General features: G+C 38.2%; 1 protein-coding gene across 2 annotated transcripts in view; it reads left to right on the forward strand.

Moving 5' to 3' along the window:
* Positions 1-25,044, forward strand: part of GPC6 (glypican 6) — a 769,083-nt gene that overhangs the window by 671,740 nt on the left and 72,299 nt on the right. For both annotated transcript variants that reach the window (XM_039381996.1, XM_027724667.2), the window contains exon 5: positions 17,436-17,566. In XM_039381996.1, coding sequence (XP_039237930.1) covers positions 17,436-17,566 — 131 coding nt within the window. The remainder of the gene's footprint in view (positions 1-17,435; positions 17,567-25,044) is intronic.

Below are 25,044 nucleotides of genomic sequence, written 5' to 3' on the forward strand. Positions count from 1 at the left end.
CCCAGCCCTAAGCAGGTGGTTGATAAGATATTATGGCTGCTCCATTATAAGGCAGGGAATGTTCTGCCACTTGACTGATTTCCCACTGCCCCATCCTGTAATGTGTGGAACTAGAGCAGATAATTGCTCCATTTTGCAAATTATGAAGCTGAAAACATTAAATAATTTATCTTGTTATTTTCTGTAGTGTTTCCCCTTTCTGTGTGTAGCAATTGTAAATCATAATAATGTACAAGCCAAAAGTGCATTTGCAAAATTCTTAAATTATCCAGGGATGAAAACCCAGCTGTCTGCTCAGTTTCTTTTGCTGGACTCATGTGCCGGTCAGTTTTAAGCAGCATAAATAATCAGGTCCTGCAAATGCACAGAATATGCCAATAGCATTTCAGGTGCATAAATCTGTCTTGTCCTGTCCTTCATCTATTATAAATTTAGCAAAAGACTGGAATAATAAAATTCATTAGATTTTCTTCCTTAAATAGATCTGAGGTAAACTGTGAATAGCAACAAAAAGACATCAAGTGGCTTTTTAGGCCTGTATTTTTACAGAGGTGGAATTTTCTGCAAAAATTCATAAATGTACTGTAGTTTTTGAGCTTATTTGCCATAGCTTGGTGCTAGCAACTAGCAAACAGACAGTGGTGTTTGCATCTAGATATGCATCTGTGTGTCTAGCACTTCCAGTTATGAAATTTGTATCCGTACTGGTAAATGTACATGTGTGTGCACACGTGTATGTGTGCATGGTTGTGCACGCATAAAGCACAGCCCTACCAAATGATGAAAATAGGTCTCACCAAAGTCATTATAAAGAAGGAATTGTTTCATCAGCCTTCATTGTGCATTTTAAGTGACAGTTGAATCAGAGCAGATTTTGCAATTATAATTCTTTGATCTTTTTCTTTAAAATAAATTATGACAACTGAAGGAATGATCTCATGACGTACCCCTAATAGTACATTAGGGACAGCATGAAACATGAAATAAGAAAAGCATTTAAAGAAAGGTGTTAAGTTTTTTAAAATTGGTACAAGACAGATGGATCGTTACTTGAGGAAAGCCCTCTCTTCTGTTTCTGTGCTGTGGGATTCATCAGCTCTTGGTAGAGAGGTGCCTTACTTAACAGCTGCAAGACATTTATCCCCATAACACAGCCCTACTCCATGTTCTTGTTCCTAGTCTGGTGTATGCCGTCTGCTGCATTTTCCAGTAGAGCCCTGGCTCCTCTGCTGACATTACTAACAACTCTCTTCTGGGAGTCAAACCTGATGTGAGACACTTTGAGTGGCCCTCCCTGTCTCAGAGGGACTTTTCTCCTGGTCTGACTGAAATAGAGAAATATTTGCCATCCACATGCCTTGTAGTGCACTGCAGAGAAGGCTTTTATAGAAAACTTAAGGGGTGGAAGACACTTGTCTTCTGATAATTTGTTATTAAAACAAACACTTTTACCCAGTGACTCAGTAGCCTTGGACATGTGGTCTCTTATACTTCACTATCTGGAATAAAAGAAGTGTCTATTTATTCTCTTGCTTCAAACTCCATTAAACTCTTGTTAAATAAAATGTCTTTCTGGAGACTTCATCCAATTTGCGCATGATATCTGGGGGAAAATGGGATGTGAAGGAAATTACTGGTAATTTTGAAACAAAATTAAATGCACTGTAAAACTTCCAGCAATATCTGGGAATTTTTTCAATCTGTGACCCAAGAGATAAAAATGCAATTGCCATCAGAGGCTTTTTTCTTTCCTCTAAAGTATGCTTACTGCAGGAAACCAGTATGAACAGACAAGATGGTGTATACTTCAGTCTGGGCTGTCATTAGCTTAATTCCCATACCATCAAGCAGTGGTTTGGGTAAGATGGAATTGGAGATACCTGTACAACACTGTTCACTTTTGAGAGAAAGGAAAGAAATGCAAAGCGCTTGAAAACCCGTGGGGTTTTTTTTGTTAATGACATATCTAAGAGTTCAGAGCAAATGTGAGCAAGTGATTTATGTAAACCAGCTAGCTAAGTGTGAAACAATGAAGCTGAATGTGAACCAGGGGTATTTTGTCTGATTGTCAAGAATATGCACAACACAGTGCAATCTCTATGGTAACCAAATCGTTACACTACTAATCAAAGACTATGCCCTAATGGTAAAGGGATAAACAATTGCATAATGGCAGTATTTATCTAAGAAATTAGATTCTTTCAAGCAACATGAAACTCTACAAAGCAATCACATATCAGAAACCCTTAGATGTATCATAAGTGACAATAAAAAGTCTACCTTTAACTGAACCAAAAAAAAAAAAGTTCAGAATAAATATGTCTTTAATGGCCTCTGTCCCCATGAATAATTGTTTTGTTCTTCGCTGTGAAAAGGATTGAGATTGCCCTGTTCTTCCCCTGTATTGTAGATTTTTCTTTCCTAATCATCCAGAAGAATCCATCAATCTGCTATCACAACCTGCTCACCATTTTCTCAAGCATGCAAAGGTAGGGAGATGGAATGAACACAAGCTAGTACATAACTCTTTATGCATTTCCCAATCAGCAGTTATTGTTATACTTTCCTGCTTTTCCACAAAATAAAAAGGACTAAAAACCATTTACTGTTTAAAACAAGAATGATTTATGGACAACTTTTTGTCCCAGAAACAATTCATTTTTATACCCAGCATTCACTGAAAGGCATATATGACATGCCTTGACATATCAAGATGTCATTTTACTGTTGATATTTTCTTTTTAGTTTGTTTTGTGGAGGCCTTTGGAACTTCCTAAGCACTTTCAAAGCACTTTCATTGGTTATTGTAGACTAACAGAGGTCTAAGAAGTATAGCAGATGCACAGAAGGAACCCAACTGAGAAGCAGGTACAGGGTAGAATTTTGTTCTTAGAGCTGTTGTCATGGTTCTCTGGTGCCATTCTATCAATTCTTTGCTGTGGCCCATCTTTTGCTGCTGACTCACAATACTGTAATACTGCTTTGGCTGCAGTTTCCAGCACCATGGCAGTCCTCTATTTCAACTTCAGCAAAGCAGCCTCTCTCCAATATGCTGTTCCTACTATATCCCTCTGAAATACTTTTCCATGCAGCATGCACATCCCTTTCCAGAGCTGCTCTTGATGCTACAGAGGAAGTCTGGTACTCATTCTTCCTGGTCAGAGCCTTCTGACCCAACAGTGTGCCTCTGAGTGCATCCATTGTCTAGGCCTGCAGTCACCTCTTCCTGCAAACCCTTGGGGTGGTGGGAAGCACTTAAAAACCTGAAGCAGATGGTAACACTAGTCTGAGTACCTGTAAAAGCCACACTAACAAAAGAAGCCTTTGTAAGGCAAGCTCCTTCGCATTCCCAACATCTTTTTGTCTGCTCTGCAGTAGATTACACCCTGCTGAAAATTAATCTGCTTGAAAACGGGATTCTGTTTCCAACCACCTCCATCCTTCCCTGCATCTGTCCATATATATTTCCTGAGCACCAGCTGGCATGGAGCAGGACAAAATTTTGTCCTGTGTGGTATGGGGGAGATTAAGTCCCTTTTTGAGTTGGCTTTAACAGGTTTTTTGACTGCATCCTGATCTGGGCAGGCACAGTTGGCCAGTCTTCTGACACTGTTTTCTCATTTAGAATTTCTCGGAAGTTATCTCCTCCATGTATAACATCCAAGTCCTCTTTTCCACTACTCCATGTAGATATCCAGACGGCGTATTGCATCCAGGATAGCAGAAGGACAGGAGAAAGTGCCTGGGGAGGCACATGAACACTGTTGTGTCTCTTGTTGTTCCTTCAGGCAGCTATCCAGAGGCATGCAATCATGTCATGACCGCAGTCATTATTCACTACATTTAAAAGAACAGCTTTTATAAATAGAGGTGGATTTTCAGTTCTACCGAACCATTTACACTAAAGGAAACCACAAGTATGAGTTATGGACAATCTGACATGCATTTTTTTTGGTACCTGGCCACTTAGTTCACAACAAATATATTTTCAGTCCTTCATTAGATATTTTAGACTTTCCATAGGAATGAAGGAAGGAAAAGCTTTGTAGTAAGAGGCATAGTAGAGGTATGGAAATATTTCATATTCTTTCCTTGCAAGACTCTCTTTCACTTTAAATTGGTGAGATTCCTTCTAATCAAACAAAAGAGAAAAGTAAGAACTGTCTTTTCACATAGTGTCTTTTTTAGCTAAGTGACTGATGTTTTACTAAATTTTTTATGTATTGTATTTCTGTCAAGAAATTTTGGGCTAAACAAATTCATCTGAAACACAGACACAATAATTTGTTTGTGAATGGAAACTCCTCTACAAATATTTGTGTAAACTACCACCAAATACACCAATATTTGCAGAAGAAAATAAACAAATAAAAAAGTTAAGCAATGAAGTTAGTGGAAGGGGTAAGTTGAATTTATTAGCTGCTATATTTCCATATAGAGAGAAATGTTTGAAATAATCAAAATAAATATTTCTGCACCATGGTTTGAGTAAACATCACCAAAAGACCAGACTTGCTCTAGTTCCATTTGTGCAACTCATCTTTGAGAGAGCAGGTTGTCTAACTCGCTTCTCTAAAAAAAAACTATCATAGAATCATAGAACGGGTTGCATTGGAAGCAACCTTAATGATCTTCTAGTTCCAATGTCCCTGCCAAGGGCAGGGACACCTTCCACTAAACCAGGTTGCTCAGGGCCCCATCCAACCTGGCCTTGAACACTTCCGTGGCTGGGGCATCCACAACTTCTCTGGACAACCTGTTCTAGTGTCTCATCACCCTTATTTCCTCTTAGGAAAAATTTCTTCCTAATATCTAATCTAAACCTACCCTCTTTCAGTTTAAAGCCATGACCGCTTGCCCTATCATCACATACTCTTGTGAAAATTTTCTCTCCAGCTTTCTTGCAGTCCCTCTTAGGTACTGGAAGGCTGCTCTAAGGTCTCCCTGGAGCCTTCTCTTCTCCAGGCTGAACAACCCCAACTTCACTGCCCTTCTCTGGACCCACTCCAACAGGTCCATGTCTTTCTTATCTTGGGAGCCCCAGACCTGGATGCAGTACTCCAGGCTGGGTTTCAGAAGAGTAGAGACCCCACTTGAAGATGGGGTATACGGATGATATCAATCTGCTTTGGGTGAAAGGAGATGCAATGAAATCAGTGTTAGTATCCCGGAGGTATAGCTGAATTACATCAACGGAATTAGCAGAATTTCATCAACATTTGTTATTCTAGTAGAGGACCTGGATTAAGTGGATGTGCAGAAAGATTAGGAATTGCATGAAAATTGGTGTCAAGCACAGGTCTGTGACAGAGGAGGAGCTCAGGTGAGTAAGGAGGGTGAGACAGAGCTGTGGAGCATCTTGAGTGCAGAGGCACAAACCTGCTGCTTTAGCAGGGCAGCTGCTTAAGAGGGGATCCAGTGTGAATAAATTCACAGCAAACTTAATCCCTAGACAAACTGGGTGGATGGGATCTGCCCCCAGAGGTCTCCAGAGCTGACTACATCTCCACATTTAATGTTCGGGGAATCAGGGGGGACTGTTCAACTAAATGCTTAGAATTGTAAGAACAGGTTAAAACTCAAAGTTACAGAGAATTGATCCCAAATCATCCCCATACCTCCCTAGATTTCCTAGTCTGTTTTTATGACATTCAGCAGTCTTATGGGGAAATAGAGTTATTTCATATTCATAAATCCCCCTTGGATGAAGCTGGAGCTATTAGATGATTTTTTTTAATCTGGAAAATGTTCATTTTAGGTAATCAAAAATTTTGAGGGAGAATTAACACAATGGTTCCCTGGTAGCCTCACAATGGCCACTGGCCTGGTAGCCTCACGAATGTGCAGCCCAGTCAGACAGCAATCTTACTGTGGAAAATGTTCCATTTTTTAATTTTTCACCCTCAATTAAAGGCATTTTTTCTGCTATGAAAGTTTTAGTGAGAACAGATCTTTTATTTTCTGCAAAACCTATCTCTGTGTTATTATTATATTTATGATGATTACAGCATATCAGGCAAGTGACCTTGTGTGATGAACATTAACTTTTTATATTACTTTGATGTTCTCTAGACTGGACAAAAATTTTTACTTTTGATTTACCAATCATTTAAAAGATCAGGACACAGATAATTTAGAAGAATTAAGGAGCTCAAGTGTAGGATTTTTTCAGTGTTGCCCCTATCCTATTGATTAGTTCTGTTTCATCCCCATAATATAGTTAGTGCAGTTAGACAAGCGTAGAGAAATTGCTCTTTCCTTTCAAGAGGAATGTCAAAACAATAAATAGATTAGTCATACCAACACCATTGATTTGTGACAACCTTGATGTATTCAATTACTTGGGATTCAAACATTTATCTGTGGGGGAAATATCATACCATTTTTGTTTCCCGTATTGAGATTCACTGGGAGAAAATGCTGTTAGGCATCTCAAAATTCTCTGCACAGTGGCAGGATTTAAATGCAATGAGATATCCGCAGTACATTTCTATATTAATCAATAAAATGAAAGGCAAAAATCAATTTTGTCTGTGCAACTGTGTGTGACACCTCCTTAAGAGCTGTTCCATTGGGATGGATTCATGCCAGCAAAGATGGTCATAGGTTGATCGTTTATTCATGGCAAGGAAAGACATAAAGCCATCTTACTGACAAAGTATCAGGAAAGATGTTACTCATAGGATGTCTATTCAAAAATCTGGCATTTATACCAGAGGAATTTCAGACCTTAATAGCAATTGTGGCTTCCCTCATAAAAGAGGGGCAAAGATTTTCTTTGATTCAGAGGAAATAAAGGCTGAGTTTACTGAAGGAACTGATGATCATCCAGATATTCTCTGAAAAGATGGCAACACTAAGAAATTTGTCATATGGTCTTGGAATTAGCAAGGTATCTTTATTGTAACATTACGAAATTAATAAAATGTGATCCTCTAGTTTCATATTCTACACCTACTTCCCTGTACTGGAATAAGTGATTATCCTTAACACAACCCCATGTCACTCACAGTTTGGCTTCTAATTCAAGATTTCAGAATGTTAGAGTTTGACCTGTGTCATATTTTAAAGCTTACATTTATCACTTCTTCTTCAATGCATTATCCAAGATGTTATTTCACTGTAGATTTATTCATAAATATAAACATATTTTCTTTGGTGCTCTTTTCCTTCTCTAGTTATTATGAATATTCAGAGTGAGGTTTTCTAATGATTGTTAAACCAATCCTGTGGAAATATGAACTGAAAAGCTTGGTTTGAGTGACAATGGTCATCTCAAGAACACTTCATTGCCTAAAAGATGTTAGGACTTATTTCATTTTTTCTTATATTCATGACTCGATTCCATTTTATTGCTCAGTCATTCAGTATCATGAAGCCCTTCTCAGATTTTCTAGGATAATCTTTATCTTTACTCTCCTCAACAGTAACACCAGTGTGCTTTTTCATGTTACTGTTTACACCCAGTCCCAGATTGTTTACTATCAGGTAACAACAGGAAAGTCTTAGGCGGAGGGTCCTGTGGAATTTGTTAAAAATGTCTTTAGAACAAAACTTATCCCAATCTAAGCTTTCTACAATGAACTCAGACTGCAAGCTTGACTTTAGATAGGTGAAATTAATTGAAGCCCAACCACAGAATCACAGAAAAAGTCTACATTAGGAAGGGACCTGTGGAGACCTTCCTGCAATCGAAGCCCCTAGATTAGGTTTTTCAGGACTCTGCAGAGCCAAGCCTGAATATTTTCAGTAAGAGAGATTCCATCACATCCTTGGCTGACCTATTCCAGGGTTTAATTTTTGAAGTGGTGATTTTTTTCTTATACACAAAAAGAAACCTGTGTCCATTTTGTCTTCTTCTGCCACTCTGTGGGAAGATAGTTTAACCATCTTCTTCTCTGGACCTACCCTTTAGGCACTGAAGACTGATGAGATCTCCCCTAAGCCTGACTTTTGTAAGCTGAACAAATCCGGTTCATTCAGCCTTTATTTGTCAAGTTTTCCAACATTATCATCTAGATGGGCATCCACTGGATTCTTTTAACCCAAAGAATGGCTAAAAATTCATTGCAGCACTGAAGATGCATTACATCCAGCAATAGAGAGAGACTGAAAGAGAAAAAATTATTCAAGGAACAGAAAAAAATAGAATGAGGACCAATGTCCTTCTGTAAGGTGGTAAACTGAGAATAAGAATGTAAGTGTTAGTTTAAACTGGGTTTTTACAGAAGAATACATTAAAGTCATAGATACCACCAGACTTACTCATAGAAAGATTACGAAAGAAACTTTTTACAAGGGCATGTAGTGACATGACTAGGGGAAATGGCTTCAAACTGAAAGAGAGTAGGTTTATATTAGACATTAGGAAGAAATTCTTTACTGTGAGAGTTGTGAAGCACTGGAACAGGTTGCCCAAAGAAGTGGTGGATGCCCTATCACTGGAAATGTTCAAGGCCAGGTTGGATGGGGCTTAAGCAACTCAGTCGAGTGAAAGGTGTCCCTGTGCATGCAGGGGACTTGGATCTAGATGATCTTTAAAGTCCCTTCCAACCCAAGCCATTCTATAAGATTCTACTATATGATTCTATGCTATGCATTGATTAGATGCTGCTGAAGAGTGAAGTTCTTGAAATATTCTTGAAATAACCAAAATTTTTTTGAAACTAACTTCTTATAAAAGTAAAATATGTGTCACTTTTCAAGAAGAGATAACGGACAGCCCATTAAAGCTCTACTGCACAAAATTTAGAAACATAAGTAGGGAAGAAAAAAAAAACAGTGTAGAAAATATATTCACTGTAAATTCTGAATAAGAGACACTTGAAAAATATGTCAGGACTGACATGGGAAATATGAATTATAAATCAGTTGTGATGAAGGGGATAGGGAAATCAGATGCATCGAGGGAATTGAGGTAGTTTTCTGAGTCAGACATACGGGCCAAAAAGGACCTCTGCAATACAACACTAATGAGATCCATCTCTAAAAGTTTAATTAGTTCTAGACACCACAATACCAGAGAACTCTTTTAAAGGAGATAAAGAAACCAGGAAATGACCTGAGGAAGACACGGAGTAAGAAAAATTGCATGGAAAGTATGACCGAGCACAAACTAAAGGACATGATAAATGTCTACATATATCTGAGGAATGTAAAAACCAATAAAAGAATATAAATGTTCAAGATTATATGAAGTAGCTTATTAGAGACAGTTGAGTCAAATTAAGCAGCAGAAAAAATACACCGCATAACTGGACAAATATTCTGATAATGATGTACAGCAGACAATGAAATAGTTTTCTTAAAAAATGTGGGAAGAATGTAATAAAGCTATTTTAAAATTTGTCTGCATAGATCTCTAGGGAATTTATACCATGGGTAGTAACTCTGCATGGGCAGCAGAATGGCTGAAAAGATCTTTGAGGTTCTAATGTCTGGACTGTACCAAGATAATGCAAGCTCTATACCCAGGAGATTTTTACTGAGGAAAGGATGCATTAAACGGGAAATTTCAGGCTATGATTTGTTGTCTTCAACCATTTGACCCTATCTCATCAAGAAAGAGTCAAAAAGATAGACTTTTTTCAGTGTTCCAAACTCCACCTATCTTAAAAGAATTGTGAACACTAGTCTATGTTAATACAAATTTAATTTATAGCAGGTAGCACACAGGCATGCATCAATGGGGGTTCTTTTATTTACTAACATTTTCTGTGACACCTTTTGGCATATGGAAACATCAACAAGATAAAGATTTTATAAATGTATTACATTTTATTAATGGATGCATGTCAAACATTCAGACAGAATCCTCAACATTTAGCAATAACATTTGCTAAAAGTCCAGTTCAGAAGAACAGCTTGCATCCAGCTAGTATAGCACAGTGGAAAAATAAGAATAGTAGACAGGGATTGCCATTGTACCTAGTCCTTGCTATTTTATTTTTTTTGTCTACGTGAACAAAAATAAAATATAATCTAATAACAGTGTACTAAACTCTGTAGAATTGATCAAAGTTATAGAAAGACAAAGAAGAAAAGTCATTTTTATATAGTCATTTTTTTCAAACATGGAAGAAAAATTTATGTTATGTGAAATGCTCAAAAAAACCCTAACAAAATTGCAGTTCACCCAGCAAAATTCATTTTGTTTCTGTCAGATGCAAAAAGATGACAACTGCGTGTCAATAATGTTTTTATACATATATTGTACATGATATTAAACTAATTTCTTGAGTTACTCTATGTGAGAGACAGATAAAAACCTAGCAGGAGTAATGAAAAATTCTCCATTATTATAGAACTACTTATGGAAAACTTTAGTTTATTAATACTGTTGACAATTATTTTTTCCCTTTTTTTATGGGAAGAGTAAGTGATACTGTCATGAATGAACATGACTACATAGCTGATCAGAAATATCAAACCTCACATTTTAATTGTTAAATCTGCAAATTCTTATAACTGAAATTAAACGTAGATAACAAAAAACTTTATCTGATTATCTGTATGCATTTTTAAAGTTTGCCTTTTTAATTAGTTGGTAATTAACCTAGAAGGGACGATTCTGCATTCCAGTCCCTCCTGAAAGAACTTTTGACCTACTCATTACATCATTCTTCAGATATCAGTCCTACAAACATGAGCCAGAAAACTGGACTCACACCTTCTTAATTATGTGTCTTAAATACTAAGACAGAGACCAGTCTTTCTGTCCAGGTGAGTAGCTAAGGATTCCATAGAAACAGCTTTGAAAGGAGAACTATTGGGCACTTAAGAATAGCAGAGGTAGTTAGGGTGTTTTTCCAGCAGGTAAAAAGAAATTGAAGTAAAACAAAATTGAAATGGAGTCTTCCACATCTTGGTTGTACTGTGTAAAGGTAGGCACCTTCAGGAGTGCATCCTTCTCCACTACTTCTTTGAAGAACTCCTTGCTCCAGGAAGATCTACAGAAATTGTAAGCTCGGAAGGATAGATCCCTATCGGACTGCAGCTGTGGCAGTTCATTAGGGAAATGCATGCAGACCCATTTATTCACATACCCACCTCTTAAACCAACTCCCTTGAACCATAGCCTGGACCTCATGACCATCCAGACTCTGTACCCAGACCTAAACCCTTCACCAAGTGTCAACCCTTTCCTGCAGCTGGTCTACTTGCCAGATCATCCATCAGCTTGAAGTTTGCTAGCAGGACATATGCTCTCTTCCCTCAGTTTTCCCAAGCTTCTTCCTCACCTCACCTTAATCCATCTCTTTCTTTGCCCTTCTTTTCTCCCGTGTAAACAGTCCCAGGTACCTTTTCCCCATTGCTTCTTGTTTTGTTCAGCTACATATGCTGATACTTTTTACCTCCAGAAAAGTTTCACCTCACATACAGCAGTTTCTCATGTTTTTCTCAAGCAGGGACTAGTCATTTCCCTGCATACCTTCACAGAGAAGCTTAACTGGATATTGATAACTGAATATCCAAAAAAGGAATATTGAGACCGCCTTTGCACAGGTGCAAACATGAGTTTTAAGAAAAGTACCTTCTCCCACATTTAAAAAAAAAAAGTAGAATGTAGAAAATTATGTTAATATGCCAAAGCATATGTAGAGCTTAATGATAGTCAGAGAGGAAATCTGTCAATTTAGCCTCATCAGAAAAGAACCATACACTGTTCTCATATGAATAATAATTTGAAAAAGGAACAATGGACCCTAAGAAAAACAGCAGTTTTGGCATTACTGCCATGCCTTACTCTGATTTCCTTACTCTCATCTCCTTTAAATGTGAGGTAGAGTTTTACTTCCCTCTTCTTGAATTTTCTTAGTAAATCAGAATCTAGCAGTAAAAGTTTTGGCAGAGTATTACAGGAATGTATTTCCACTGTTATTATATTTGTAAAAAGTCAATACGTACCCATATTTCACTTTTCAATTTTTAGTTTTTAATTTGTTTCATTAGTTTACCATCTAACGCTTCAAAGATTTTATGACCGCTATATATGCTATATTTAGTGTCATGATGGAAAACTCACTGAGTTTTGCCTATGTGACCTACTAAACACAATCCAAACTTCTGCCTTCCCTTGCCCTTGGTCAGAAGGTTGGGAAGCTACTAAATGATCCCTGCCTTGCAGCCCATCATATCAATAGTTATATCCTTTTCCAAAACAACCATTGCCACTCTCAAGGTCATAGTCAACTGCAACCAGTTGCTCAGGCTGTTTACAACTGATTAGTCTGCAATGCATGGACTTGTCCATAGACAATCCTTTGAAGCTTCCCAAATAAAAATTTATCCTAACATTCTTTCACCAGCAAGTATGTGAACAAGCACTTCACAATTCTTCTTAAGTAAATGCAAGACCACATATAGGAGACTAGAAAAATATAGAAAACTCCTAATCAGAAATTTAAGATAAGATCTTCCTCCTTTTTTTTTTTTTCCAAAACAAAATATACCTTAAAATTTTGTGAAGGGCATGCAATTTTGTATTTTACCATTCTTTGTCTCCCTGACAAAACAACATTTATAGAGACTTCATCCACAGATCTTTTTCTAGATGACCCTGAAGAAAGCTCAGCCACTGCTAGAACCTCACAGATAATTTTGAAGTAGAAGAGCAGCTGTGGGCATGAAAGCAAAAACTGATGTCACAGCCAAACTAACAGAGACCCAAAAAATGCGTTTCCTTATCAGCCTCCTGAGTCTTCCCTATCAGATCCTCCTTGCACTTTCTTGATGATAGAAGGGTGACAAGAAAAAGGAGGCAATGATTGTTCTTACAAGAACTTTGTATTTCAGTCTAGTTTTGGGGTTTTTTTCACTTATCGGATATCTCATAAATCAGTATCCTTTCCATAGGATCTCTTTCTTATATATTGCTTAAAATTAAATAATGTCCTTCTAAAAGCCAAATACCTATGGTATTTCTTGATGTGGACAAGGGAATGCAAAACAGTTAAAGAGAGCTGCTGTGCTCAGCCAGGAGAAACATTCTGGGGTCCCTCGGACTACAATCTTGGACTCCAGTAGACATGGGTGTTTTACTGCATCAGGAAGGTCCCCACTCCTGTTTTAAGCAACATGCATCTAGGAGAGGTCAAGAGCAGTGGCACTGATGGTGAATCTGGTGTGCCATATGCTGTGTACTTTCTCAGGACCATTTTGCAAGTCTGTGTCCTCAAGTGAGCAATTAGTCACGTTTATTGTTTCCAAGTCCCTAAAAAAACCCAAATGCAAGAATTACTTACCTAAACAGAGATCCTGATCCACTCACCCTAGCTGGCAACTAGATGCCAGCTTTTTGCCAAGTGCTATATATATATGGAGGGGGAAGAGATGTCCTGATAAAGCAGATTTTGAAAATGCAAAACAGGTAAAAATAAAAAGCAAGTAATTAAACAATACAGTCTAAGTATATTAACAAGATAAAAAAACCCAGTTAGTCAATTAATCAGTTTTCAGATTTTTATGGCACAAACAATAACTAAGCTCCTCATATCTTCTATTTGACCTGATTGAGAAATTCTTAAATACACACAGAGTCACACAGAACTAAGGTCGGCTTTCTTCCAGTTCAAGGGTCTGTTCTTGTAAATTAATATTTCAAGGCTGAGGCATATAGATTTTCTTAACTTCATTTGAAATCTTTCCAGTTTCTCATGTAATAATATTCACATTTTTATGAGACAAAAAAAGGACTTGGGACAAGAGTGTTGTGTTTGTTGATACATGATTATAGATTTGAAGAGCTACTGTCTGGTAAGGACCATTACAACATTTTGACTGTTCTGTCATAAATCTCAGATCATTACATTTCATCTGATTTTCACTATATTCAACCTAACAACTTCCATTTCACTCAGTTGCACAGAATAGCTAGTGTGTACATATTGTATGTGTTCATATAGAACAGTATAGGTGAATAATAAGGTTTAGCACTGGATTGAGGGTTAGGTTTGGCAAACAAGAGGATTCAATCTAATGAGCTGAGGAAATATTTTCCAAGGGAGCAATTCACCTTAAACATTGTGGGGTGTTTCTTTCTAAAAATCAATGTTAAGGATGAAATATTCAGTCTTAATTTAAATCTGAGGGCTAACTCAAAAAATTAGTAGACTGAAGCTAGTTAAATACAGTAGTGATTATGTTCCCAAGGGGCCTGCACAGTTACAATAATAAGACTATATTAAGTTCTTCCAGGCTTCTCTTAGTCTACAGCTGTCAGGTATCATCTGCATGTGTTTGTCTTAATATTATGAACAACATGATGGTTACAGAAAAGGTAGAAGAAAGAGCTCAGTCAGACAGAGACTAAGAATATCATTTTGGCATTCATAGAAGTGGCGCTTGCTCATCGTCTTTTGCTCAACTGAGCTTGTAGTACTCCTACCAGAAGGAAACAGGAGTAACCCAGCAGCCCGGTCACTGCTAAATCAGCCATGGCCCCACACAGCTGCTGAAACTGATGACAAAATGAGTCCTCAAACAACATTAGTTTTCCATTTGTGCAAGAACTCATCTGAACTGTGCAATTGCCCAAGACTTCTAGTCTGAGCTGCTCCCTAAAATGAGCCTTAACTGGAAGCACAACTTGTGTCAGCCTCAGAAATAATGTTTCAGGAAGAACCAGTTTTACTTCAGCCCTTCAAGCATCTCTCGTCGCAGCATTTAATCCATTTCTCACACTCTTCCTCTTCAAATATGTCCCTCTATAGGCCTTTAGTTTAGCATTAGTCCTGTCCCACTAACCCCAAAATAAAAATATATATATAAAGATGTACCTGTCATCAGTAAAGGTGTGAATATTTCTAATCATATTCTCCCTTAACCCATGGTTCCTTAGTCATATCCTTATAGATACAACTAAGTAAGAGATCACAAGGATCTAATGACAAGTGTTACTGTTGACTCACACCCTCACTGCTTCAGGTTAGCTTCTCCACAGATTTGGGTTGAGAATAGTTACCCGGAGTGGTTCAGACTCATTCCAAATCAGAGAAGGAGACAAACAGTTAATGAATATGGACAAGCAGGGATTTACTTGCTCTCTTCTTTTCTCTTCTTTTCTTCATTTTCTCTTCTTTTCTTCTTTTCCTTTCTTTTCCTTTCTATATAGCAATAGCATAGATCTATAGCCCATGCGATTTAAATATAATACTGGACTCTAACCTTAATTTGAACCCAAGTTCTTGAACTCACCATCAGACCTATACCATACTATATCAAAGAAAGAAGCCCAACATAACAAAATCTCACCTTTAACATCCAGGAATTACCCACGTTCCTCAGCCTCTGCTCAGTTCCAGTACAAAGACATATATATATATATATATATATATATATATATGTAAAGACTAGGTTTAAAGTTCAGAAAATAAAAGCTGATGAACCAAAGGATATCCTTCTAAAGATACAAGCTCTCTAAGCCAGGAAGAGATTTTTAGTTTGCATCTCCTAGAGCTATTAGTTTTGAAGCTGAAGGCACTTGGCTTGAGGAAAGGCTGTTTCTGCAATCAAAGCTGTAGTTCTTGTGCAGTTAAGGATGATGCACTTTTCTGCCACATATCTGAGATTTCACTTCAAGATTTAATTCAGAACTAGTGTCCCATGCCATCAGAAGAAACAGCAAGTAGATTCAAGCCACTACCCATTCTCATGAGAGGTCTGCAGCAACTACCTATTTACTGAATGCTGTTTCAACACAGTCCCTGATCCAAAACATGTACTAGAGCTTAGCGCTAGACTTGTCCAACCTACTAGTTTCCAAACTAAAGTGGACTTGTACAAAGAGGCACCTGTCCTTAACTTAAGCTGTAGTCTACAAAAAAAACCAAACCAAACCAAACCAAAAGAAAAAACCCCAACCACCTCCTCGTCACTGTTTTATTCATTTACCCTAATCTTTATTCTAATCCTGAATTTAATGATCAAAATCCAGCCATCAACACCCGTGCCCTAGCAATGGCTAGTACTGATTGTGGCATCTAGGATTTAGTCACATTGCTCACTAAGTGCTAAAGCATAAATGTTTTATACAAGTCACTCAATGTGTAAGGAAGAAAATCCTTTATAGCAGTCCACACTTAGATATTATCTTTGCATGTGGAAAAATGGCTTATTGCAGGAATCTGTAAGTATATGTGTGTGCATGCGTATATGTATGTGTGTCTCTGCGTACGAAAACTGTTTCCTCTATCAGAGGTAGTTGCTGTTTTCACCATTTCCCACTGGAAAGAATTTTAAAACAATGTGCAGGCAAAACAACATCTCCGTTTGAAACCAATTTCCTATCATCTCACCACTTCTCACCTTTAGGAACAAGTGCTATATGCCCCACACCAAATAACTGGCATTACACTCTTTTCGGCCTAGAAGTACTGTGAAATATTAGATGTAAATTTGCAAAAGTGCTTAGGTACTACATGGCAAGTAATTCTAGTTTCAGTGGGATTTTTAGGCATGCATTGACAGCACATAAACAACGTATTGTTGCCCTCAGATCAGGCTATGCACGGGAGTGTGTGTCTCAACTGCTTGGCTGAGACACCAGCCACCTCTTCCCCTACCTCCATGCACATGTGCTTCTGTGGGGATGGAGAAGATGGCCACACAGGTTGGAACAAAGTTCTGTGACTTTCAGCCAAGCATGGAGCTAATAAACACTGCTATTGGGGCTACAGGGCGCTCCAAGCTTTCTCCACAAAGAAAGATTTTTGTTATCATGTTAAAGTTACAAGTGGTATCTAATTAAAGCTAATTAGATGCTGAAAACTTTTAAATTATTTTGGAGAGGGGCTCTAATATAAATTAAGCAAACTTTTTTTTAAATTCAAAACATACAAAGAATATGTTTCTCCATTCAGCTTACAACCATGTTTTGAAAATGTAGCAAGGCAAACATGGTTTATACCTATATACTATGGCAGAAATCCAATATTCATCTGCTGTTCATATTGCAAGAAAATGAGATCATTAAGGTCAGAAAGAACAGTTGCTTTAATTATAACACCCTGATATATCATACCAAAGTTTTCATCATCTCACACAAACTCTAAGAACATACACCAAGGATTCATTTCTCTCATCCTGTTTTTTCTTGGGAAGGAGATTACATAAGTACACTCCAGAGCACTGGTTGCTTCAAGTGATGTGAGGCTGTGTAAAATAATTTTACCCCAAGCTCAATAATACCATGTCAACTAACATTAAGCTAACTTTCACAGTCTTTATTCCTCTTTTTGTGGTGGCAACAGTAGAAGAAGATATTTTTGGCAGCTGGGAAGCTGCCCTGCAGGCTTCACGGTCTTGCTGCCACACATCCCCACAGGCTCCTGCTCAGGAGTGCTCAGTACCCACACCTACAGCTGGCAACACTGGTCTGCCTGAGGCACCCAAAGGTATCCCTTCTTTAAGGGAATGGCTGCTTTGTGTTTTAACAGATGCTATGCTTCTGGTAGCGGAGAGATTAGAGGGACCATTCAACATTGAATCAGTCATGGATCCTATTGATGTCAAGATTTCTGAAGCCATCATGAACATGCAAGAGAACAGCATGCAGGTGTCAGCAAAGGTACTGTGTGAGTCGTGCCTTCTCTGTTGTTGAATGCCACAAGCGGGGGGGGGAAAACATCTCCACCAATTTTTCTGTCTAGACTATTAAGAAAGATTGTCCAGACCACCAGAAATTGCTTTTCCTTGTTCAACAGTTTACCAGACTGCCTTTGAATTCTTCATCCAGTTAAACAAGCTCAAACTTTTCAAAAGGAAGTGGAAGGAAAAAAGCTACCATTTATTAAACTTCAAATTAATAGCTGTAAGAGATTTAAGGAAAATAGAGAGTGCTGAAAATCAGCAGTAATTCTGTAAGCAATAGCCTGCAGAGTACACCTGGTAACTTCCACTCGTGTCTCATCTGTGATTCTCCATATTAGCTTCCAAACACATTTTGATCTGTCTAGGTCAGAGTGAAGTGCAATGTGTTTGAGGTGAATACACAAAATGTTCCATTTAACCTCCTTTAATAGCCACTCAGGGGAAATATTACATTGGACAGTCTCTGATTACCAGACCTCAGTTTGATAGAGTTTTGTCTGGATTCTGACACAAAGATAAACAGAGCTAATGATACCAGCTTCCTCCTTTCCATTTTTAATGTGTGTGTGTATACACAGATCACCATCACCTCTGAACCCCTGTTAATAAGATCCTTCAAATTCGGTAGCAGGTGCTGTTGAGCCAATAGCCAACAATTAATGGCTCTCCCTTAATACTCATCAGTGCACTGTTGCTGAAATTCTAAAGTCAACAGTTTGCCACGTTCTCCGTATTAGGAGTTTCCATCTTGCATTTAACTCCCAGTAGTCAGTTGGGTGCTGGCCAGATTGCCATCTGAGTCAGTGAATTTCCATTGCATGGAAGGAAGTTGCTGTAGCTGGGAAAAATGTGGGGACAAAAGGCAGGAGGCTGAGGTTAATATTCTTCCTGCCAACCCAAATTAGATGTTTTTTATGGCCCCAGTGCTACAGGGTTTTAAGGGCTTCTTTCAAGATGCTTTTTACTTTCAACCTACATGATGTTTCTTGGATTTTAAAAGCAGACTACATCCTGCGTGATGAGACTTTGTTCTGGCAGCAGTGATCAAGTGATCCCAAATATTTTGGGAATTAAAGGCTAGCTTCAGCAAATTCAGCCCTTACCTAACAAAAAATATTTTCACTGAAAACTCACTGAAGGCCCAAGTGTACATAATTTTCGTTTTTACTTGTTTGATTTTCACAGTTTTCCTATTAGTTGGGAAGCTGCATCCCCTGCCAGAGTCCAATGACATATTGGCATGAGCTCATCTCACTACTCATTTATAGCAGAGCAGACTGTTTCTCCTGCCCCTCACAAATATTTGCTGTAGAGAGTGATTGCAATGCCATTTGCAATGCAAAAGCTTTTCCTTAAGAGAAACCTTAGTCAATATTTTTTTAAATATTGCAGAACAGAAAAGAAATTATATCAGCAAAATTTATTGTATTATATTTTCATAGATAACAGAGCTGTCTTTCCTTGAGGGACCTTTGTATATTTCTGTGTCTCCTGAAATATGATTTCCTTGATCTTCTTGGTTATATCAATCTTTATTCAGGTCACATGAAAATGCTTTTTTCTTTAAAAAAATGTATAAGAAGGCAAAGGCTTTGGGCTTAGTGCTGTGCTCTTCTTTGCCATGTCAGATCCGTAGAGATGATAAACGAGTAGACTTCGAATCAGTCCTCTGTTGTCTAATTTTTCCCCCTATACTGACCACTTAGAGCTTCAGTGAAAATGACACATACCTTGCCAGATGTAATGGGGTGCATGGAATGCAATTGCAGACCTAATGTGGGAGAAAAGCCATGCTTGTCAATTATTCTGAGATGCTGCTCAGAAAGCTTCAGGCAGGGTGTTGAAATCATGTTATTTTCTCTTTCTTCAAACAATTTTGTATCTTGTATTTGAGTATACCTACTGAAAAAAGTGGTGACTAGGAATCACAGCTATTTTTCCACAAGTCAGTCAGTGCCTTTTTACAGTGGGAAAATGGCAACACACTAATAATATTATGCCTGCAACACCCACATACACATAGATTATTTTTCACCAGTGACATGCAGCCTTTTCTGCCTAAAAATCTGGTTGATGTCTGAGAGAAGGCTCTATGCTGAAAAAGCAGAATTTTGGACCACACTGCATAATGTTGTTTCTCTTTTAAAAAGAGTAGAAAAAATGAAAACAAAAAGTTTCTTCCTCAAGGAGCTCTACTACTACATCCCCTTTGTGGACCGAAGACCCAGAATTCATTTAATCCAAAATCCATACGCTCCTGTTTCAAATATTTATATAAAATTGCCCTATTCCAAAAGTCATTAACATTAACTTGCACTATCAATTTGTCCTTGTATTACAAAATTATATTTTGTATTATAACAGCTGCAATTATATATTCAAGTCTATTTGAGGAAAATAGATTTTTTTATATAATACAGTGACTGTACATTACTGTCCATATGGAGGCACAATTAAGTGAGCAACAACATATACTTTCCAACATATTAAGTGTATATAAATAAGTAACAATGCATACTCTCATGTGAATGAAGTCTTCAATTTTAGACATCAGCAGAAAAATACATCATAAACTTTCTAAGTCTCCATTTTTATGGTTTGGCCCTCAATTCTTCACTTGATGTAGTACTGAAGGCCTTATCCAATATCTTTTCCCTATAAATATGCACCTTCTGTTCAGTACTATTTTTCTGAGAAATGGTTACAGTTATACTAATAAATAAAAGGGGGAAAAGGACCGTGGTTGATCTTGGGGCCAAAGTGTCACAGCCTGATTCATTTCTGTACTGCTGAGAGCTACCTCTGGAGCTGTTTCATTCTGCCAAGAGCAAGTTGGAGCAGTCCAAGAAATAGCCAACAAGTTAATAATTAATCAGTGCAGACAGTCAAGGCTTATGGCTTGAGTTCACTCCTTGTCTTTCATTTCCTTAGAAGATAAAAACCCTCTGTCTTCCACTTTTGATGGTGCACATCAATATTGAGACAGAGAATTATAGAGATGCCACATGTACCTCTTCCATTTTTGTACTTCCAACCAAGGACATACAGACTCAGCCACATCCCAGTATCTGTCATTGCATAAAATGGAGCATCTCTGTTCCTAGGCCAGTAACTTTTCTTGTTTCTGTCATGATTGTGGTTGATTCTTCTAGCACAGTTCACATTAACCGGGTACTAGTATTATGTTAAGATCCAGTTCATCCTGCAATCCTGCTGCAATCTTTCTGTTTTCCTAATATTTGTCTGCAGTTTATATTCAGCACTGATGGTCTAGAAAGTCTGATTCCAAAGCTCTAAGCTTCATGGCTGCTCACCTTGCACATGTCCCTGAATGACAGCCACACAAGGTCCTTATTTCGCCTCAGGGAAAGTCCCATTCCTGACAGCTGTGATAACTGGAGATAGTTGTCAAAAAAGGATCAATGGTCTAGAAAGTCAGACCTCAAGGCCCAAGGCAAGAGAAATCTATGTGCTCTGAATCAGACCGAAGTTTCCCTTCTCCAAAAAAAGACAAGGACTGAAGATCATCAAAAGCAGCTTCCATAGATTCATCATCTAACAACTGCAGCCATTCTTAGAGAGCACCTTCTGCAAACCAAACCACACAGAGTGCAAAACAATTAGCATGGGCTGCCTGAGATGCCTCCCAAGACATCGATACCTTTAAGCAGGCTGTGTGATCTGGATCTACCCAGACTACAGTGGTGTTCCCTGAAGGTTGCCTGTGGCAGAAGTCAGGGTGCAATAGATTTACCTTGGATTTTTTCTTGTAATGTCTGAGACAGGATATCTTCTTTATTGAAACCTTTCTGTTATTTGCCAGTGACACCTTTTTGTTATTTGAACAATATAGTGACAAACTCAGCACTCAGCAACATGTTGATTATTTCTCAGGCAAAATTTTTACATTTTGTATATTGTTTCCCATGGCTCAGCTCATATCCAAGACCTGGTCATAGCATGCATTTACCTTATTCTCACCCTCATTCTCCCTGAGGTAACTCAGGTAGTCGTGTTAAGAGACTCATAACATATAAATGCTCATTTCAATCCTGGCCAAAACAAGCATGTTTTGAGGGCCTTCACAATTTTCCTGTAAGGCTATCAGTACCATTATCTTTCATTCCTGCTTCAACTCAAAAGGTAAATGCTACATCTGCTCCCTTTTAACATGAATGACATCTGCAGAGATTGCTCATTCACGAGAAGTGGAGGAAAACTCAAAAAACAGCAGAAAAGATGTAATAACATCCTTTTTTTTTCAAAATGGAGGAAATTCCTGATCTGTTTGCATCAGCATAATCATGTCTTCATTGCTACACAAACATACTGGACTATTTTTTGCATTTAAAACACTTTGGTTCTATACGTTTGACTGCAATAAGAGTCATTTGGCTGCCATGACAAGATTTTTCCACTTTCATAAAGTCTATCCCATAGCTGAGTTTCCCTTAGTAAGCCTTAAATCTGCTTTTATCTGAGCTGATGGATGTGCCGTTTTAACCTATAAATATATGTTCCTTCTTAGCAATTACTTCAGCTAAATGGATGAATGAGTTCCATGACATAGCAGACTACCTATACATTATTTATAAGGAGGAAATCTTCACAGAACTACGTCCAAGGTTCTTCTTAAAATAGTCCACGAGTTTCATATTAAGAAAACCTCTTCATTTATCTGTGTTCTTTCCAGAGCTCTGTGCAGGAAAAATAAAACGGCATTTCAGGTAAAAAATCAATGCTATTCTATCTGAAGATGAGTCAATGAAGTAGAGTAATATAGAGACACTGAATTGGAAACACTGAGCACTGGCACATGGCTAAATAACAGTATGACTCAAGGCTTCATAGAGATCAAACCATATCCCCTGCAAAAATTCAAAACTTCAAGTTCTCCTGGGAAAAGGACTCTTTTTTACAGTATCTACATCCTAGTCCTGAAGTAGATACCTCCATTTAGTCAGCTCAGTAGATGTTATTCTTCACTGGCTCTATTGACTTGCTCTCACTGCTTGGTTCATATCCCTGACCATAGAGATCTGGTCCATTTGAGCTTTAACTGCAGTTCAGTGGGGAATGGCTTTGTGTTAAGACGAACTACTATAGATGCTGATAAGAAAGAAACTCAAGGAAGTTTTGACCTCCACTGCCTAAAATTGAAGCTCAGATGTATAACTTAAATGTAAACACATGTACACACCTAAATTCAGGTTTCTTCATTTCAAATGGAATCCACTCCCTAAATTCAGATAAAACAAACCACACCAATTATATATAAAATGCAATTTTTTAAAGACAGTGGATTTATGTTACCAATTCACAACATATGTAATCAAACACATAAATATTTTTCCAGAAATTGCTCAGTATCTCTGAATAGCATGGTGAAGAAAGTACTTCATGTATTTCTTAGGAAGCATTTGTTAATATCCGTCATCAGCTTTACAGTTTCTGTTCTGTCAGTTAATATCAGGATGCAAATTTAAAATTGTCTCTTGCACTCAAAATTTAGTTACTGAATATTGTATTCTTACTGCATTTCTGCCAGGTCATTTAAAAAGTAAATTATTTCTTCTTCTGTGATGTAAAAATTACTATCTAGTTTGCACCTCTGTTATTGTCTGACTGTATGTAACTTTGTTCATATAAACCCACTTGCTACAACTATTTGGATGAAGCTAAAAGCCACAAAGTCTATTTTGGGTTTTTTACAGTATGTCATAAGAAAGATGAAATATAAATTATGGAGGCTTACAGTTGCAGCACATGGTCATACAAGTAGCCTAACAGTCACACACTGGAAAATTTAAGAAGTGCCCTCACTTTCCCCCGAGAATCTAGTTGCATGTTTTGGATAATTGTCCCTTTGTAAGCAAATTCCTGACTGCTTAGTTGAGTCAATGGGATTTCATAGATATCTAAATAAACAATTATGTTTTCAGCATATCACTTATCTTGAGTCAGAAAAAATGTAAGTAAACTTTTGTAAGTGTAATTCATGCCCTCAACATATATCTTTGGCCCTTTAAATTGTACAGTATCCTACACAATCATGTATAAATCCTGAATCCTGTAATCCTATAATCTTCGTTGAATTTCTTCAGAGAGGAAAAATAAGGTTCTTTCCTGGTGAAAAAAGGGCCAGAAGTTTGCAAGCTAAAATCACCTTTCTTTGTTGATTAAGTTAATGTATTGTCCAATAGTCCTCATGACTAGGGAGGCTAGAAAATCTTAAGACAGATATTTGCAAACCAGAACAAATGGTATTCCACTCATAAATTAAAAATCCCAATGGCCATACAACAGCTGACTTGCTGGACTTTGAGCAAAAACAGATCTGATGGTTTGACACATATTTAGTATGAATCAGATTTTTTCAGCAAATTTTGAATCATTTGGGGCCTTTAAATTAACATCAGGAAACCTAACTGAAAGCCAACTGTAATTTATCCTGAAAGAAACAAAAGTCACACCATCCATGGCTACTTCAGGACAGAACCACTCAAGGCAGAAAATATAAAAGTCTGAAAGTGAAACATGAGTCTTTTTAATCAAGCTCACAACGTAACTTGTGAGCTTGTTGTCTTATTTGCCACTGTAGTGGGTTGACCATGGCTGGATGCCAGGCAGCCATCAAAGCCACTCTATTACTCCCCTCTGCATCTGGAGAGGGGAGAGAAAATATAATGAAAGGTTCATGGGCTGAGATAAGGACAGGGAGAGATCCCTGACCGGTTACCATCATGGGCAGAACAGACTCAGCTTAGGGATATTAATTGAATTTATTACTAACAAAATCAGAGCAGGATAATGAGAAGTAAAATAAATCTTAAAAACACCTTCCCCCCCTTCCCAGCTCTACCTACTCCACCCCCAGCAGCTCAGGGAGATGGGGAATGGGGATTACAATCAGTTCATCACACATCGTTCCCGCCACTGCTCAAGGAGAGGAGTCCTCCCACCGCTCTAGCATAGGGTCCCTCCCACGAGAGACAGTCCTCCACGAACTTCTCCATGTGAGTTTGTCCCACAGTCAACAGTTCTCCACAAACTGCTCCAATATGGGTCACTCTTCCATGGGGTGCAGTCCTTCAGGCACAAGTTGCTTTAGCAGGGGTCCCCCAAAGGGCCACAAGACATACAAGGAAACCTGCTCCAGTGTGGGCTCCTCTCTCCACAGGTTCACAGGTCCCTGCCAGGACCCTGCTCCAGCACAAGCTTCCCATGGGTCACAGCCCTCTCTTGGGCATCCACCTGCTCCAGCACGGGCTTCTCCATGGGCTGCAGGTGGGTCTCTGCACCCCAGTGGTCCTCCATGGGCTGCAGGGGCACAGCTGCTCCACCATGGTCTGCACCATGGGCTGCAGGGGAACCTCAGCTCTGGTGCCTGGAGCACCTCCTGCCCCTCCTTCTGCACTGACCTTGGTGTCTGCATAATTGTTACTCTCACATATT

This window comes from Pipra filicauda, unplaced genomic scaffold (assembly GCF_003945595.2).
Source record: "Pipra filicauda isolate LSUMZ 115617 unplaced genomic scaffold, ASM394559v2 scaffold24_size8852520_pilon, whole genome shotgun sequence".
Lineage (NCBI taxonomy): Eukaryota > Metazoa > Chordata > Aves > Passeriformes > Pipridae > Pipra > Pipra filicauda.